The sequence below is a fragment of the Neophocaena asiaeorientalis genome, unplaced genomic scaffold (assembly GCF_003031525.2).
Source record: "Neophocaena asiaeorientalis asiaeorientalis breed wild unplaced genomic scaffold, Neophocaena_asiaeorientalis_V1.1 scaffold149, whole genome shotgun sequence".
In the NCBI taxonomy this organism is placed as follows: domain Eukaryota; kingdom Metazoa; phylum Chordata; class Mammalia; order Artiodactyla; family Phocoenidae; genus Neophocaena; species Neophocaena asiaeorientalis.
In genome coordinates this window covers 5,590,222-5,608,810 of record NW_020174442.1, presented here as the reverse complement: position 1 = coordinate 5,608,810, position 18,589 = coordinate 5,590,222, and the positions used below count along the sequence as shown (strand labels likewise).

The window sequence follows — 18,589 nt, the reverse complement described above, 5'->3', positions numbered from 1 at the left end:
CTGAAAACCCAAGCACTTTCAAAGAACAAAAACCAGTTTTTAGCAATTAAAAGCATAATAGCAGAAATGGTATTAGGGATGTAATTAGAAATGTTGAAGAGAAAGTTGAATAAATTTTCTGGAAAATAAAGAAAAAAAGACAAAGAAGGGGAAGAAAGCATCAAAAAGAAGTTCAAAAAAATTTCCCAGAATTGAAGAACATGAATCTTGACTGAATGGGCCCACTAGATGTCCAGCATCACAAATCACAGTGATCCACATCAAAGGACGTCATGCAAAAATTTCAAAATAGGAGTAAGATTCTACAAGTTTCAACAAAGGAAAAACAGGTCGTATGCAAAGGATCAGGGATCAGAATTATTTCAGACTTCTCACCTGCATCACTGGAAGCTAAAAGACAATGGAGGAATGACTCCAAACTCTGCAGGAAAATTACTTCCAGCCTGGAATGCATTGTCAGCCAAAATATCAACCAAGCGTAGAATAAAGACATTTTCAGACATGAAAGTTCGAAAGAATTTTACCTCCCATGCACTGTTTCTCAGGAAGCTCCTGGAGACTGTGTTCCACCAAAGCAAGGGAGTAAATAAGCCAAGAAAGAGGAAGACATGGTACACAGTGCTAGGAGCTGGATCACAGGAGCTGGTGACAGGAGTCCTCAGGATAAATGGAAACAGGAGGACATCTGCACACCAGGTGAGTAGTGAAAACAGTCCTGACTGGAGCAGCGTGACTCAAGAAATAGAAGTGGTCCTTTATGCTTTCCTTTTTTCCTCATGAGCCTGTTAGAGGCTCTGTCGCATCGAGACAAGGGAGTACATCAAGCATGAGACCAGGAGACCCGGAATCTAGACTTGGAGATCGGCAAAGGCAGGTCAAGGATGACAGCCAAGGGAGAATGGAGAGCTCCAGGAGGGAGGTCTAAAGACAAAAACCAAAACCAAATCTATAGATAGATAGATATATTATAGCTATAAATATGTCAGTAAAATGTTTTAAAAGGCTTTTGGAAGATGTCAAAGGAATGAATAAGAAACTAAGCGAAGAAAGTAAGCAAATGAAAAATAAAGGCAGTTATTAATTTCAGGAGAAACAAAGATTATACAACGTTGAATATATTTAAACAAAAATTGTACCATAATGACACAGAGTGGATGTGAGCTGTGAAACAGTTGGATGGTGGTGTAAGAAAACTAAACCCTCCACAACCATAAGAGAAAGTCAGGTGATAATGTCTAAAACAAGGGAAGCAAAGATAGCATAATTTTATATTTAGTATTACTACATAGTATTTAGGAGCGACGTGTAATGATGCTTCCAACTTTTTAAATAATTTATCTAAAGTGTATGTATAGTTTTAGATGTATATATTTATTTGACATTTCTTTCATATTGAAAAATTAGGGATAAAAGTCTATGATTTAGAAAATGATGATGTATAAACACTGGAAGCAACAGATCAGAGAGGAGCTCCCTGAATACGGAGACTAGGGCTGTGGTGAGAGGCGGGTCAGGGGCTGGTGTTTTTTGGTGAGAAGGCTTTTAGTTGTTACTTTTTGACTCTCTAAGCTATGAGCCTGCTTCACTTAGAAAAAATTAAAAATTTATTTAGAAAGGAAAGGAAAGAAGGACTCACAGTCCAATTACATTCTACCCCTACTAGTTTCATGACCATGGGCAAGTCCTTATCCATAGAAGACCGTGGGGTTCTGAACTATTGTATGAAAAATGTTCAACTACACCCTCTACTTCAAGTCAAAACCGCTGATTCTTTTATCAGACACAAGCTTATTTGTTTATTTAAACTTTGTCTTTCTTCATTACTTAAAATTTTGTATGTCTAAAGGTCTAAAACTTTTTCCAGATTATCAAATTTTGTCGAATAGAAAAATAATTCTTAATAAACATTACAAAAAGGATTTAGCTGTCACAAAAATGTGCAGTTAGACTTGAGTTTATCCTCTTCACTGTCAACAAGAAACCTGGTCTTCCTAGATTCCTGGTCTCTGACATGGAAAAAAATATGGAGCATGTGTAACAAAAATAGCTCAAATGTAGAATCACTTGGGGAATAATTTGGACTTACATAGTTAAACGAAAAATCTCCAAAGTCATATTTGCCAGAATTACATCCAAGAACAACGTTTTATTTAGCAACTAACTGAGATGAATAGCAGCTTCAGTAGCTCTAAGCAAAGGCTCTATTCATCAAATTTAAGGACACAGGCAAAGGAAATTGATTCATTTCTGGACCTGATTGAGTTTCCACAGTTAGATGCATTGGAGGGAGACAGGGCCTGAATGCTTCAATTCTGTGGTCATTGCCTGCATGTAATCTGGTCTGGAACACCCCACCCTTGTGTCCTCAAGTCCAGCCAGGCTCCCCCCATGGAAGAGGCTCTTATCTCCATGCCACTTTTAGAATAATCAATGAGATCTTTAATAAATATCTGAGATCTTTCAACGGAAGTACAGCTTTCTCTCGGGAGATGCCGGTGTGCCTGAAACAGCAGAAGCATGAAATATTGGAATACCTTGTGGAAGGGAGGGCCTTGCGCTTAGTCGGTGCTCTATCAATGCTTGTTAAATCAATTGAAGGTCTCATGTTAAACTTACTATGTTTGACACAGTTGTAAGACTTATTTTCACCTCCTCCCTATCATCCTGAGAGGCTGCTTGGGAGCCAGAAGAGCTTACTGCTGTGGCATGTTATCACTGCCACTTCCATAGTTCTTTTGAGTATTTGAGTCATACTGGCTCAGTATCTCAGCTTACGTCTGGAGGGTAAAGCTCTGTGGAGGGAGGCACCACATCTGTCTCCTTCACCCTCACAAGGCCCATGGCAGGCGCTTGGAAATACTTGGTAGAGGAGCAGGCTTGGTTCTGCTTTTTCTATTTTTACCACCTAGGAGGTTTGTTTGATGTCAGGATGCTAGGTTCCTTAGTTAACACATTAACTTGGGTTTGTAAGCTTTGCCCTTGGAGTGAAAAGACCTGGGTTGGAACCCCAATTTGGCCTATTAACTGTGAGACCTCAGACAGTTAAACTGTCTGAGCTTCTATGTCTTAATCTCTGTAAAGGAGGCGATAACAACACCTTCTTCACAAGATTTTGGTGAGAGTTAAATGAAATTATATATATATGTATATGTATATAAAAATGTATATATATGTAAAATCTAGTACGGCATAAGTATACAAGAATGTTAAATCTCTTCTGTGCACAGATCAAGCTACTGATGTGTAGTGTAGAACTCCTTGGAAGTAGTAATAAGGGGCTGCAAACTATTTGTGATAGTTCAAGAAGGCTAAGGCTTGTTATATTTACTTATTATAATAGTAATGAAAATGTTAAGCTTTTTGGAAATCAACTTGCTGACTCATGCTAGTCAGCGATCTCTCTTGATACATACATGTCTCAGATTAATTAGAAATGAGAAAATGAACTATTCAGGTATGTAACTGAGTATAAAACCTCAAAATATGGAGTTTATGAGGTGTCCTTGGTTACTTGCAACTACAATGGAAGTTACTCAGAAGCATGTGTTGGTTACTTGGTTACTCAGAAGCATGTGTTTTGAATCTAGCCCTCAACTCAAGAATTTATGATGAGCTTACAGAATTTGGGGAGCTGAAGTGTTTGCTGCTGGGCACTCCAAGTGTGTTTAGCAACAAAACTAAACCAGTTTCACCACAATAAGAACACACGTGCTGGCTAGACTGAGCTGTTGTAATTTTTCTTGAAACTCATAACAACTACATATGTCTAGTTCATGTGAGAGGATTTTATTGCAAATTACTAAATAGTGGATAATGAATAATTTTACCACAGGCTTTTATTACTAGATGTCCAGAATCTCACATTGGCATGAAATGACTATGGCATTCTAAAGCAAAATAGATATAGATATATATATTTTTTTTTTTTTTTTTTTGCGGTACGCGGGCCTCTCACTGTTGTGGCCTCTCCCGTTGCGGAGCACAGGCTCCGGACGTGCAGGCTCAGCGGCCATGGCTCACGGGCCCAGCCGCTCCGCGGCATGTGGGATCTTCCCGGACCGGGGCACGAACCCGTGTCCCCTGCATTGGCAGGCGGACTCTCAACCACTGCGCCACCAGGGAAGCCCTAGAGTTATATTTATATAGTCCAGATTATTTGTGAAATCCTATAAACCCTCAACTCTCTTGTATTTTATCCTTTAAAATGTTTCAAGAAATTATCAGCTAGTATACTTTGAGAAGATAGTGTAGAGATATAAAATCAGAGAAAGAAACTATTTACTAGCCTCATAAATATGTTATAAAAATCCTAATGATTTCATCATACTTCCTTTGTTTATTACCACATTCTTTCCAAATTCCTATGGGACTGCTTATGGTATGAGAGAAAGAAAGAAAAAGAGAGGAAGATCCTTTGATCTCTGGGTAGTATTTCCTGACTCCTTTAGCATGCGGATGATTTTATGTTATTTTGTATTGTTAAGTCAAATTTCCCATTTTCCTTATCTGAACTAGACTGAAGCCAGATTGAAATTTGGGAGGGTATTTTTTACTAAGAGGGAAATTAAACGTTAAGCCATTGCAACCATAAATCCTGTTCACGTTTCCTTAAACTAAAGATGTTTTTACTCCTCCATCCCATATTTTTATCATTACTCTGTTGAATATACTGTGAAAATCTGCTCCACAGAAGATAGATATACCACAAGTAACCATGTATCATTTGTGCCTGTTGGGCATTTAAAATACTCACATCTCTGTCTCCTGTCCATAAAGAATTTGTGAGATGTATTTTATCTTCCTCCCTGTGGGTCAATTATCTAATGAGACTTGATACCCTAAATAAAATTTTAAGATGTTGCCTACTTATTGGGATAAGAATTATCTATTTTAATTCTTTGCTTGCAAAATATGAAATAATTAAAAATAGAACTTTGTGAGTACATTTATGGCAACGTGGATCTTACAAAAGTATGAAAGGAAGCTTTCAGTTTTCTTACTGAGTGTACGTTTTAAGGACTGTTACCTCAATAACAATTATAGCTAGCATTTTATCACTGTTACATGATATAAATATGTAATAAACAATACCTGATTTTGTTTCTACAATAACCCTGTGAAATAGATGGTACAAACGTTATCAGCCTTATTTTACAGATAAATAAGCCTCAGGAAACTGAGGCAAGAGGGATTTTAAGTTACTTGCCCATAGTGAAATGGCTAATAAGTACTGAAATCAGGACTCAATCTCTGGTCCTCTTCCTCCTGGTTCTGTATTTCTTTTTCCCTTCATAAAAAAATGAGGTGAAATTCACGTAACATGAAATTAACTATTTTAATGTAGGTGATTAAATAACATTTAGTCCATTCACAATACTGTGCAATTATTACCTCTTTCTAGTTTCAAAACATTTTCATCACCCCAAAAGGAAACTCTGTACCCACTAAGCTGGCAACCACCAGCTCCTGGCAACCACTAACTAATACAGTTTCTGTCTCTATAGATTTACCTGAACTGGATATTTCATATAAATGAAATCATATAATATGTGACCTTTTGTGTCTGGCTTCTTTCACTTAGTATAATGTTTTTGAGGTTCATCCGCATTGTACTTCATTCCTTTTTATGGTTGAGTAATAGTCCATGTTTTGCATGCACTACAATTTCTTTACTCATGGATGGGTGTTTGAATTGTTTCCACTTTTTGGTTTTTGTTAACAGTGGTGCTGAGAACATCTGGACATCTGTTCAAATAATGCTAATTATTGTTAATGAATATTTGGATTGTTTCCATTTTGGGGCCATTATGAATAATGCTGCTATGAACATTCATGTTCAGGTTTTTGTGTGAGCATATGTTTGAATTCTCTTGTGTACATACCTAGGAGTATGATAATTCTATATTCAACTTTTCGAGGAACTGCTAAACTGTGTTCCACAGCAGCTGTACCATTTTATATTCCCACCAGAAATGTATGAAGGTTCTAATTTATCCACATCCTCACTGGCATTTTTTATTTTCTGGTTTTGTTTTTTATTTAATAATAGCCATCCTAGTGAGTGTGACATGGTATCTCATTGCAGTTTTTTTTTTTTTTTTTTTTTTTTGTTTTTTTTTTTTTTTTTTTGCGGTACGCGGGCCTCTCACCGCTGTGGCCTCGCGGGCCTCTCACCGCTGTGGCCTCTCCCGTTGCGGAGCACAGGCTCCAGATACGCAGGCCCAGCGGCCATGGCTCACGGGCTCAGCCACTCCGCGGCATGTGGGATCCTCCCGGACCGGGGCACGAACCCGTGTCCCCTGCATCAGCAGGCAGACTCCCAACCACTGTGCCACCAGGGAAGCCCCTCATTGTAGTTTTGACTTGCATTTCCCTAATGACTAATAATGTTGAACATCTTTTCATATGCTTATTGGTCCTTTACATATCTTCTTTGGAGAAATTTGTTGAGTCCTTTGCCCACTTTTAATTTGGGTTGCTTCTGTAGTTAAAAATAATAATAAATTATTCTTTTCCCCCCAAAACTCCACTTTTGCTCCCTTGGAAATTTTACCTTCCTGCTCCATTAGTGTGTCTTTATGCAGGGAAAAAATAGTTAACGTGTTCTTGAGATATTTTCGTGTGTGTGTATGTGATCGGGGTCATTCCTACCTATGAATAAGATGTAAAGGTCTCCACAGCTGATGGAGTTGATAACCTAACATGAAGACTGAGACCATCCGTTTGTCAGTCACCATCGTGCTATCCTCAGACTGGGGTGCCCTTCAGAGGGTGAACCAGGGTGGATGGCAGATTTGGGAACATGGGCTTCTATTTAACTTGGATCAGGAAAAGGAGAAGTTGCCTGGTTTGCTGCCCTGTGTCAGGGGCTAATGGGGTGCCTGCTCTGGAGTGAAAGGTCAGGATGGCGTGGCAGTGGGGTTGAAGGGAGAAAGCCAGACATTCTTCATATGTGGCTGGACCTCTTGGCTGCTACAAGGGTGTTTTCACGGTCAGACAGTTGCCCGAGGGAGTCATGAGACTTTTTATGCTGTTTGTATTTTGTGTGCCTTTTTGTCTGTCTTGGTACTGAGTGCAGCTCTTTGTAGAAGTGCCAGCCTGTCTCAGGTATGCTAAGGAGAACATGGGCAGAGGCTCTGGGCAGATTTGGGCCAATGTTTTGAAGGGGAAGCAGCTCAAAGAGCCAAGTGAGGTGGTGGCTGCCGTAGAAATAAGGGTGAGAAGACACCAGAGGGAGGGAGAGGCTTGGGAGCCAGACTTCTGGCAGGTTTTCTCTGAGGCCCCACCCTGACACTCCTCAGTGTTTACCCCTCACAAGAGCCTCTGTTCTTCTGCAAATGTGACTGGATAATACTTTGAGATATTAATTTATAGACTTTTCTCATATTTCCCCCTTTTACCTCCCCCCTTTTAATCAAATGGTTGACTCTGCTCCCTAATCTCAGGAGAAGGAGGTGACTGGCCAAAAAGCAGAAGCACACTGTAAGTTACTTTTTGTATGTGCTCTGAAAGTCCAAATAGTTAGGGGAGCAGAGGAGATTCTGGGTTTGAACAAAATGGTTGGGTGAGGGAGGGGCTTTCCTTTTACCCCCAAACTTGAAGAAAGATCCTCCTGGGCTGGCATGGGGATGAGGAGAGCTAAGGTGGGTACATGGGCACGAACACAGAGAGGAGTATGGGTCCCAGAGCAGAGGGGCCCATCCCCTGCTTTCCAGGAGAGCCTGGGAGGCCCCAAGGAGGGAACAATCGTGTTGGATGTGCTAGGCTGAATAACGCTCCCCCCCACAAATGTCCACATTCTAATCCCAGTACCTGTGAATATGTTATCTTACATAGCAAAAAGGGACATTGCAGGTAAGATTAAGTTAAGGGTCTTGAGATGGGGAAAATTATCCTGGCGGGTGCAATGTAATCCCGAGATCCTGACGAGAGGGAGGCAGGTGAGCAGAATCAGTGAAGATGTTGTGACGATCTTGCACTGCCGGCTTGGAAGATGGAGGTACAGGCTGCAAGTCGAGGAGTGCCCATGGCCTTCAGAGGTTGGCGAAAGCGAGAAAACGGATTCTCCCCTAGAGCTTCTAGGAAGAACCAACCCTGCTGACACCTTGCTTTTTCTCATCAGACCCATTTTGGACTTCTGACCTCCAGAACTGTAAGGTAATACTTTCTCATTGTTTTAAGCCAGAGTTTGCGGTCACTTGTCGCAGCAGCACTTGGGAACTAACAGCGGGGATGGAGGCAGGGATGACGGAAGGCCATGCCCTGCATCTGCTGTACCCCAAGTGGGCCCAGCAACAGCAGGACACCGGAAGTAGAGGTTAAGGAGCCACACGCAGGCGCAAGAGAAGTCCCAGCTGACTGTGTGGACTGGGCACCAAGGGCCCAGTGGGCTCCCAACCCAGTGCCCTGGCGTGACAGGAGCACCCCAGAACTTCCTGTCGTTGTCCTAGGGAAGGCTGGAAGCTCCCTCCAAGTGACATTAAATTTCTGTCACCCAGCCTAAGTGAGCACTTAAAATATAAATAAAGGAAGTGATTATTCTTGCCCTGAGCTTGGTAGCTGAAATTCCAACTCTCAATGTAAGGTTCGTTCTCACAACCCAATGAGGTAAGTATGCCTCATTATCAATTTAATTTGCTCCTGAAAATGTGCCAGATAGAGGAATTTTGGAATGAGTGAGACTATGTTTTATTTTCTTAAATCTAAAAAAATAATGAATTCCAGGCTTACCCAAAAATGCAGTTAGTTTGCTCCAGATATCACAGAACATCTTAAACATCTAGGTAACAATCCATCAAGGATTTCTGCCTCATATAAAGCCTAAAGAACACCAATCGTCTAATTCTTAAACACATCAGTGGGTGTTTTGTGTTTGGTACACAATACTGTCCGGTATTCCATACCGACTATATTTTCATTCTACACTGAAATGGACGGTAATGAAAATAAGCAATACACATATATGTTAAAGATACAAAATGAATGCAAATATCACAAAAAGCAACCCTCTAGGCGAATGGCTGAGATGTGACTGTGGCTCAGGTGTGCAACTTTACTTTTTCTCCATGAGAATTCCTCAAAACTTGGGTGATCATATAATTCAGGGTCAAGTTTTTGTGAGTAAAAGAACTGTTAATTACTATGTTGGGTTAATAGCTGAAACTGGAACTATCTGGGGCGAAGTGAGATATATAGTCATTCTACTTAAAGCAGTTTTGCAACTTGGAGAGTGAATTTTGCAAGTTTTATGGGAAATATTTGGATAGTAAGAGTTCAGTGTTTTCTTAGGCCTGTTTTTCAGACAAGAGAAACTAGTGCTCAAAGACTGTAGGCACTTGCCCAAAGCGCCACAGTAATTTCACCCGTTGTGTAGGAATTCAAACCCGGGTCTGTGTGCTTCACACTGTGGTTTTTGTGAGTGGGTTCAAAGACTTTAGACTTGGACCTCTTTTCTGAGGCCCCAGAGAACTTGTTCCACCCCCAAAACAGGCATGGAGGGCCCAGGGAACTCCTTCCCATCCCCTAACTCACAACCTCTGGTGCGGGCGGGAGCCACTTGGAATGGTCCTTCATCTTAAGTGCCTGGGTGTACTTCAGGGGCTTCCCTGCAGCAGGGGAGATGGGACACAGTCATCCCACTGTCATTCATTCATTCTTTTTAAAACATTTTTTTATTGAAGTACAGTTTATTTACAATGTTTCAGGTGTACAGCAAAGCGATTCACTATATATATACATATATATTCTTTTTCAGTCTCTTTTCCATTATAGGTCACTACAACATATTGAATAGAGTTCCCTGTGCTATATAGTAGGACCTTGTTATTTATCTATTTTATATTTATCTATTTTATATATAGTAGTGTGTATCTTGTTAATCTTGTTAATGCCAAATTCCTAATTTATCCCTCCCCCCACTTTCCCCTTTGGTCACTTCGGTCACCATAAGTTTGTTTTCAATGTCTGTGAGTCTATTTCTGTTTTATAACTAAGTTCATTTGTATCTTTTTTTTTAGATTCCACATATAAATGATATCAAATGGTATTTGTTTTCATCTGTCTGACTTATTCACTTAGTGTGATAATCTCTAGGTCCATCCATGTTGCCGCAAATGGCATTATTTCATTCTTTTTCATGGCTGAGTAATATTGCATTTTATATATGTACCACATCTTCTTTATCCATTCATCTGTCAATGGATATTTAAGTTGCTTCCATGTCTTGGCTATTGTAAATAGTGCTGCAAAGGATATTGGGGTGCATGTATCTTTTTTTTTTAACATCTTTATTGGAGTATAATTGCTTTACAATGGTGTGTTAGTTCTGCTGTATAACAAAGTGAATCAGCTATATGTATACATACATCCCTATATCCCTTCCCTCTTGCTTCTCCCTCCCACCCTCCCTATCCCACCCCTCTAGGTGGTCATAAAACACTGAGCTGATCTCCCTGTGCTATGTGGCTGCTTCCCACTAGCTATCTGTTTTACATTTGGTAGTGTATATATGTCCATGCCACTCTCTCACATTGTCCCAGCTTACCCTTCCCCCTCCCCATGTCGCCAAGTCCATTCTCTACATCTGCGTCTTTATTCCTGTCCTGGCTCTAGGTTCTTCAGAACCATTTTTTTTTTTAAGATTCCATATATATGTGTTAGCATATGGTATTTGTTTTTCTCTTTCTGTGGGGTGCATGTATCTTTTTGAATTAGAGTTTTCTCTGGATATATGCCCAGGAATGGGATTGCAGGATTGTATGGTAGCTCTATTTTTAGTTTTATAAGGTACCTCCATACTGTTTTCCATAGTGGCTGCACCAATTTACATTCCCCCCAACAGTGTAGGAAGGTTCCCTTTTCTCCATGCCCTCTCATTCATTCTTTCAACTGATACCTATTGCTTTTAACCATGGTCCTTTTCATGACCCCTGTATTAGTTTCCTCAGGTTGCTCTGACAAAGTACCACAAACTGGATGGCTTAAAACAATAGAAATGTATTCTTTCATGGTTCAGGGCCCAGAAATCTGAAATCAAGGTTTCAGCAGGGTCATGCTCCCTTCAAAGGCTCTAGGGGAGAATGCTTCCTGCTTCTTCCAGCTTCTGGTGGCTCCTGGTGTTTCTTGACTTCTGGCAGCATAACTCCAGTCTCTTGTTCCATCTTCCCATGGCCGTCTTTCTGTGTATCATTGTCTCCACATGGCCTTCTTATAGGGAAACCAGTCATTGGATTTAGGACCCACTCTAATCCAATATGACCTCATCTTAACTTAAATACTTACATCTGCAAAGACCTTCTTTACAAATAAGATCACATTGTGAGCTTTCAAGTGGACATGAATTTCGTGGGACACTATTCAACCCAGCACAACTCCCCCTTTGACTTCTCACAGAATCACCACTTCTGTGCTCTTGCCAAGGCATGATCAAGAGTTAAACATCACTGGAATATCCATATGGGAAGAGTCTTGAGTGCCACAGTCTGGTGGTAAAAGATGGGGTGGGGGGCAGGGCTAGGGGCCTTGTCTTGAAGCTATGTTTGCACAGCTCTTTTTATGAGATTGGAGAAAAGTCCATTTCCTTTTCAATGAATAGGGGTTAAAGGGTGGGAAGTTCTGATGGAAATTTGGGAGCCTTAGAACTATCCAGAGACACTTCTTGCCATCACCGCTATCAGAGGAGGTGTTTAGAATGAAGAATTTTTCTCCACCTTATTTTTTTAAAAATCAATCTTTAAACCAATTGGTTGAGTTGAATGGATATTACTTGAGCGATTTGATTTTTAGAGTTAAGGAATTTGAAAAATTATTCTTCCTATATTTTGCCCTCAACTTGTTTGTGTCAGATCCTGAACTGTGGAGTCTTGTCTTAAACATATTCCTTCATTTAAAAATTTTTTTACATTTTCTTAAATGTGGTATATTCTTGTCACATCTAGCTATCACTAGGTCATGGGCCAAATGCCTTATACATCACTTAGTTTTCCTGACTTGCCTCAATACCTTTGGGCAACGTACACATTGTCACTAGGACTGTGTACATCTTGCCCCTATTCATCTTGGCATCCCCTGGATTTTACAGCGTGCCTGGTGCAGAGATGGTATTCAACCACATGTTTGTTGAAGGAAGGATGTCTAAATGTGACAGAGAGACAAATTTTACCACCTCTGCTAATTGGATTTACTAATCTACTTTAGAGCGTTTCCCTCTTCTCTCTGGCTGCCACATGGAATTACACATTCGTTCCTGTTACTGTCTTGTAGCCTCTGCTGGTACCTCTGCTAATATATTAGCCTGTGATTCATCCCTCCATCTAATAGCTATTGCTGCTCTGTGGACCTTATAACAAAGAGCATGTGAGCTGCCAGTTAATCATAATCTGAATCTTCTAGAATCCAGGTACATATTCAGATGTACAGCACCTCATAAATGTGTAGAGGAGCTGCCTTGACACACACCAGATGAGATTACTGCTCAGATTCCATGCAGGACAGGCACACTGCCCTGCTGTCTTGTAAAATCGCCCTGGTTTTTATAGAAAGAAAATAGTCTAATGAAGTTCACGCTCCATGAAGAGTACACATGTGCTCCATGAAGAGAAATTATGGGTAATTTGTGAACCAATTCTAGGACAAAATATGGATCATTAAAACCAGCTTGCCTCAATCGAAGCTTTCAATACTCACAACTTTGGGCTTTTCAGGCAGGCACACTTCAAACCATTTCAAATCCTAGTTTTGGTGGCTAATTGTTCCTAGAAAACTGTCTTCTAACTTAGCTAGTTGTCTAGAGAATACTAACAATTTTTTTTTTCTTAAATCTCTCTCCTTTTGCCCACCATTAATTTTGGTGATAAAGGGATATCCTGAACATTATATAATGTATAGTGCATTTCAATCCAGACAGAGAGGTGAAGATGAAGTATTTCAGTCCATAGAAAATCAAATAAGTTATCTAACTTCCTTCCTTTCATTTTCCTCATGGTAAGCAAGATGGTGACATTGAAGTGGTGGGGTTCACTTTTGGTCTTTCATCTGTCTAGCTTCTCTCCTTGATCCTGTGAGACTTTATGAGGATTCAAACACCAAATGATGATGTCTTCTGTCATTGCTACCACTAACCTTTCTGCCACATTTTACAAAATCTGTATGGAATGATATTGCTAAGCCTTTGGAACGTAGCTGATCACTTAACCTAAGTGGACAAACTCTCCACTCAGTTTTGATCTCATTTCAGTGGTACAGATGCAGTCACTTGCACTGGGTCACTCGAGGTCCTCCATGTGGCCCTCAACACTGTGTAGCCATCCTGTGATTACCCAGTGGCACCCTACTGTTCCCACCTGGTGGTGGGCTGAGTGGTGCCTGAGTTCAGAGTTGCTCACTGGGGACATGGCAGGGCATAATGGGAGATGAAGCTCTGGGACGCCTGCACCTCACAACGTTGCACATCCATTCAAAATTCAACAAGTGTTTCTTGAGAGCAGGAACTGTTCTTGGCGCTGGGTAAGAATAGGAAACAAAACAGGTAGAGATTCTGGCCCTAAAGAAGCTTACATTCAATTATGGGAGACAGACACTAAGCAAGATAAATAAATTAAACACACTCTATCCAAAATGAAGATACACCCCATGGAGAAAAATGGAGCAAGGAAGGAAGAGATCAAGGCAGGCCTCACTGCGAAGGTGACATTTTCATAAAGGCCTGAAAGGGAAGAAGGGTTGTACCATGAGGCTATCTAGGGGAAAAAGCATTCCAGGCAGGGGCAAGAGGAAGTACCAAGGCCCTGATTTGAGAGCATGCCTGTTTGAAGAACAGTGAAGAGGCCGGTGTGGCCAGAGGACAGGTGACAAGGAGGAGAGAAGGGGATGAGGTCTTTCAAAGACTTCAGCAGGCATTTAGGATTTCCCAAGGAAAGTCTTATTTCCAGAATTTAAAAAGAAGGGTTGTAAGGTATCTGATGGAAAGGAGAGTAGATGTGACTTTGTCTTTGATGAGATCAAGCTTCCTTTTCTTAGCTCAAGAGCAAGAATGTTAGAAGAAGAAGGAGAGGGGGCAAGGGTAAGAGGGAAGTGGAGAGAGGGAAGAGAGGAAAAGGAGGAAGCTTGTCCAGCCCAACCTGGCCTTTCCCCCAAACCTGACCCCAGATCTCTGTGTCTGGATCTGTGCAGGACATTTAAAAACCTCAGACAACTGACCTGTCCGGGGTGGAACTCAGCAGCTTCTCTGAGACACATCTTCTGTCTGCCCTGCTTGCAGACTTACCTTTCACAGCTCAACATCTAGCAAGACAGCAGGACTGAGTTACATTTTCCTGACCCTAATAGAGAGAAAGAGAGAGGGATTATAGGGAAGTTTATTTATCCAACACTTGTTCATTGAACAAACATCTGTTGAAGACCTACTATGTGCCAGCCACTGCTCCCTGGGATCAGACACTCTTACTCTTTTGTCCAAGGAACTTAGATGCCCAACAGGACACACTCTTTAGTTGGTGGGGCTGCATCTTTTCATCTGAAGGCAAAATAAGCGCAAGAAATGCTCAAACGGCCTCTGTGCACCCCAGAGACCCCAGGCAGGGAATAATTCTGAATATGTGTGTTGGTACTTCAGCTGTAAAAGAAGGAAACTCACTCAGAATGCTGTAAAGAGCCCAACCCCACTAAAACTGTGCTGTCCTTCAAGAAACAACCCAACTTTAGAGAAGGGATCACATTGTTCCTTCAACATCTGGCATCTTTCTATTCCTCACTTCTCTACTTTGCTGCTGTGGAAGGACTTAGCTTCTTTCTCTCTTCTTCCAAAGGACCTGCTCTTGGAGACCCAAGATTCTATTTGAAATTCACACTACCCAAGAGAAATGATCTGATTGGTCAGTCAATCCCCCTCTAACGCAGAATGTGCCTCTGGGCAGAGACTGTGATGAGACTACCTTAGTCACGTATAAATAGTTGTGATGGCGTCAGTCTTCCATTCCTGGTCAAATTAGCAGTGGCCAGTGTACTGGTTTCAGATGATAACACCTCTATGTTACATCTACTTCTTAAGTACATCTACTTCTGCGATTGAAATGGCAGATACAATGAAGTTTCCCAGAAGGCCCCTAACTTAATTTCCACACCCTGGCATGCTGTTCTTTCAGAGAAGTGAGAGGATTTCTCTGTTCTTTGTCCCCACTTTTTTCTTTCCTCATTAGACCTCCATCTACCCTGGCCTACCATATTCCTCACTCCACCCCAGTACCATAACATTCAACTGTCCAGGGTTTCTCTCCTGAGTGTGTATATTTGCTCAGTTTTGACTCAGAAATCTGTGAATTTGGTGTGTTTAATAAATGAAAATTTATCCCATTGTTCCAGGAGCTGACGGAGCTTATGTTAATTCCAAACTCTATATTTCATGTGGAATTCATGAAAGCCACAGAGTTAAAATTCATTTGTTCTTTCAGATTATTTGGGTCTTTGCTAGGACTGGTCAAGTTTCTGCTTCTTTCCTCTGGGTTGATTAGATCACATAATGTTTTATACTTAGATTTCTCCACACCATTATTACACTCAACGGACTTCGTTTAGAATGTCGTGGCGTCACTCTGGTGTGAGATATGAGTGCATTCTGCCAGTCCACAGACGTGTGCTGGCATTCCCTATTAAAAAGAAAATGGACCGCACACTTCTTGCTGTGCTTATGAGGTCTTAATGGGAATTATTAGACCAGAGGGAAGATGTGATCATTTTATCGGTCATTCTATTTGAAGGAAGGAATCCCTTAATTTTCCTTCCTTCATTGGAAGAACTGTTTACGAAGGTATAGTTCATCGAGTCCAGAGGGCTGTGTGAGGGCCATGTGGGAATCTCAGACAAAGACCCTCTTCTTCAGGAAGGATATAGGAGTATAAACAGATACTAATGGGGAAATAATTCAGTTTGTACTTACTCTTGCCTGGCATTATAATAGAGAGTGAGCTCTGTATGCCTAGGGCACCAGACAGCACTCTCCTGACACAGGGAAAGGAGCTGGACTCAAACTCTCTCTCCAGGTGTTCCAGCCCCATCTTCTACCCCTGCCATGGGCTTTGGACATCATGAGTCACTTGCTGGCTTTGACCTTTCTGGTTTTGTCTCTGACAAGCCTCCACATGGTGGGGCCTTGGGGATAATTCCTTCATTCACTTGTACATGTATTTATGTGTACCCTTGTTCATTCGTTCATTCACTCACTAAGGCACTCATTTGACAATGATTCAACAGTATTTTTTAAAAATTGTTTTAGTATTTTTAAATTTTATTTATTTATTTTTTGCCATGTCAGGTCTTAGTTGCGACATGCTGGATCTTCGTTGTGGGTTTTTTTGTTGTAGCACACGGGCATAGTTGCCCCGCAGCATGTGGGATCTTAGTTCCCCAACCAGGGATCGAACCCGTGTCCCCTCATTGGAAGGCAGATTCTTTACCACTGGACCCCCAGGGAAGTCCCGATTTAACCGTATTTGATGAGAGCCTCTATGTGCCTTGCAGCATATCAGGTACTGAGCAAGTATATCCCTATTCTCCAGAAAGTTATTGTCTTATTTGAGAGACGAATCTAGCACATATTTTAGAGTTTAGTACAATACATTGCAGTTCAGAGTATCAGTACCAAAAATATGACCCAGACAGTAAGAGCTGGGGGAGTTCTTGGGAAGGTGAGTATGAGCAGTGGAGGCTACCTGGATAAAGTAGGACTTGAGCAGGACCCTAAAATAAGGGCATTTGGCAGGTATGAAATAAGGAGAAGGAAACTCACAGCAGAAAACACAGAATAAGCTAAGGCAGAAAGTCATAAATGACAGTGGTGCTTATGGGGGAGAGTGGAGAGACCACTCTGGCCAGAGAAAAGGGGCCATGTCTGGAGTTATAGGAGGTGAATGTCAAATTAGATCAGGGCCAGACTGATGAAAGAATTTGAATGAAAGAAACAGCACATTTGGACTTTATTCAGTACAGGTCTGAGAGCCATTGGCACTCTTGAATATAAATGTGATGCTGTTGCAACAAACTTAAAATAGTTTAGGATTTCACTATTACCCAATAGTCAGTTGGTGTGCCTGGGAGTGCAGGGTGGAGGTGAACCCTGATAAAGATGACCTCCTTGATAGGCAATGGGAAGGGGACAGGAAAAAAGAGCAAGGAGGGTTAATGTCTAATTTTCCTAACCTTGTGTGATACGCTGAAGAACTTTCTGATATACATTTACATGGGTAAACTTGAATCAAACAGGGTTTACCAGTGAGAGAAAGCCTTGTGTGCAGTGGCTCATTTAGAAAGGAGTATGTACTGGCTCATATGACTAAACTGTAGGAGGGGCTAAGGATGTGGCTCAGGGCAAAGAGGGAGGATTTTATTTATAACTCCAGTAATTTTACATGAAGTTGAAGACAATCACTTTTATTTGTTTTTTGATTAATGTCCCAATAATTCATGTATTTAACCAATTATGTTTCTCTTAAACATTTAGCACCAGTTACACATCCAAATTCCCACAGACAATTTTAAACAAGAACATACTTACTATATACAGATATAATAATGCAATAATAAACACTTATATAGCACTTACTATGTAAGCACTTTATATATATTGTTCATATAATCCTCAAAACAACCTTATCAGATAGGTTATTGTCAACCCAATTTTTGAAATGAAAAAAGTGGATGCCCATTGTGTTTATACATTTAACAAGTTATATAGATTGGATTCCAACCTTGTCATCCAGACTTCAGAGTTCATGTTCTTAACCATTACACTTCTAATACCTCTCCATATAAAATGTTAGCATCATTATTTAACAATATTCTGGTGATATTAAACAACATAACTACATATGAGAAAGAAATTACAAATGTGAAACATTGAAAATCAGGAGGTAAAATAATTATTTGTAGATACTGTGATTCTACACCTGGAAAACAATAAGAGAAGCAATAGAAAAACTACTGCAAATAATAAGAGAATTCAGTCTATCAACTTGTTATAAAATGAAATATAAAATTTAGTCATATTCATATGTAAAAACCACCTAGATAGAAGATATAATTTAACAAAAACCCCATTTGCAATAGTAAGAAGAAAGCTAAAACTCTTCAAGATAAACCAAGCAAAATTTATGCAAGATGCACCTAAAGAAAACTTTAAAACACTTAAGGACACAGAAAAAGACATGAAGAATTAGAAAGGCATACCATGTTCTTGGATAGGTTGTTTCAATATCATAAAGGTGTCAATTCAAGTATCTTAATTTAAGGATTAACTGGAACTTAGTAAAATTTCAAAAGCTAACTTTATAGTTCATGTAGGGAAACTATGTATATATAAGCAAATATAGCTAGGATAATTTTTCAAAGGAAGAATAATGAGCCTTGCCAGATGTGAAAATTTGTTATAAAGCTATGATAGCTAAGACAACATGATATGACAAGTCAGACATGAATGTGGAACAGAATGTAAAGCCTAGCAATGGACAAAAATAAATCAAGGATTCAGGATATGATAAAGCCCACATTTGATTATTTGGTAAATGGTGTTAGGATGACTACATAGCTATGTGAAGAAAAA

At 40.4% G+C, this 18,589-nt stretch overlaps 1 protein-coding gene across 1 annotated transcript in view; it reads left to right on the top strand.

Annotated features, from left to right (window-relative positions):
• The first annotated feature begins 501 nt into the window (after positions 1 to 501).
• PRDM6 (PR/SET domain 6) overlaps positions 502 to 18,589 on the top strand; it is a 138,165-nt gene continuing 120,077 nt past the window's right edge. The window contains exon 1 of the mRNA XM_024757169.1: positions 502 to 696. Within this exon, the coding sequence (XP_024612937.1) occupies positions 502 to 696 (195 nt within the window). The remainder of the gene's footprint in view (positions 697 to 18,589) is intronic.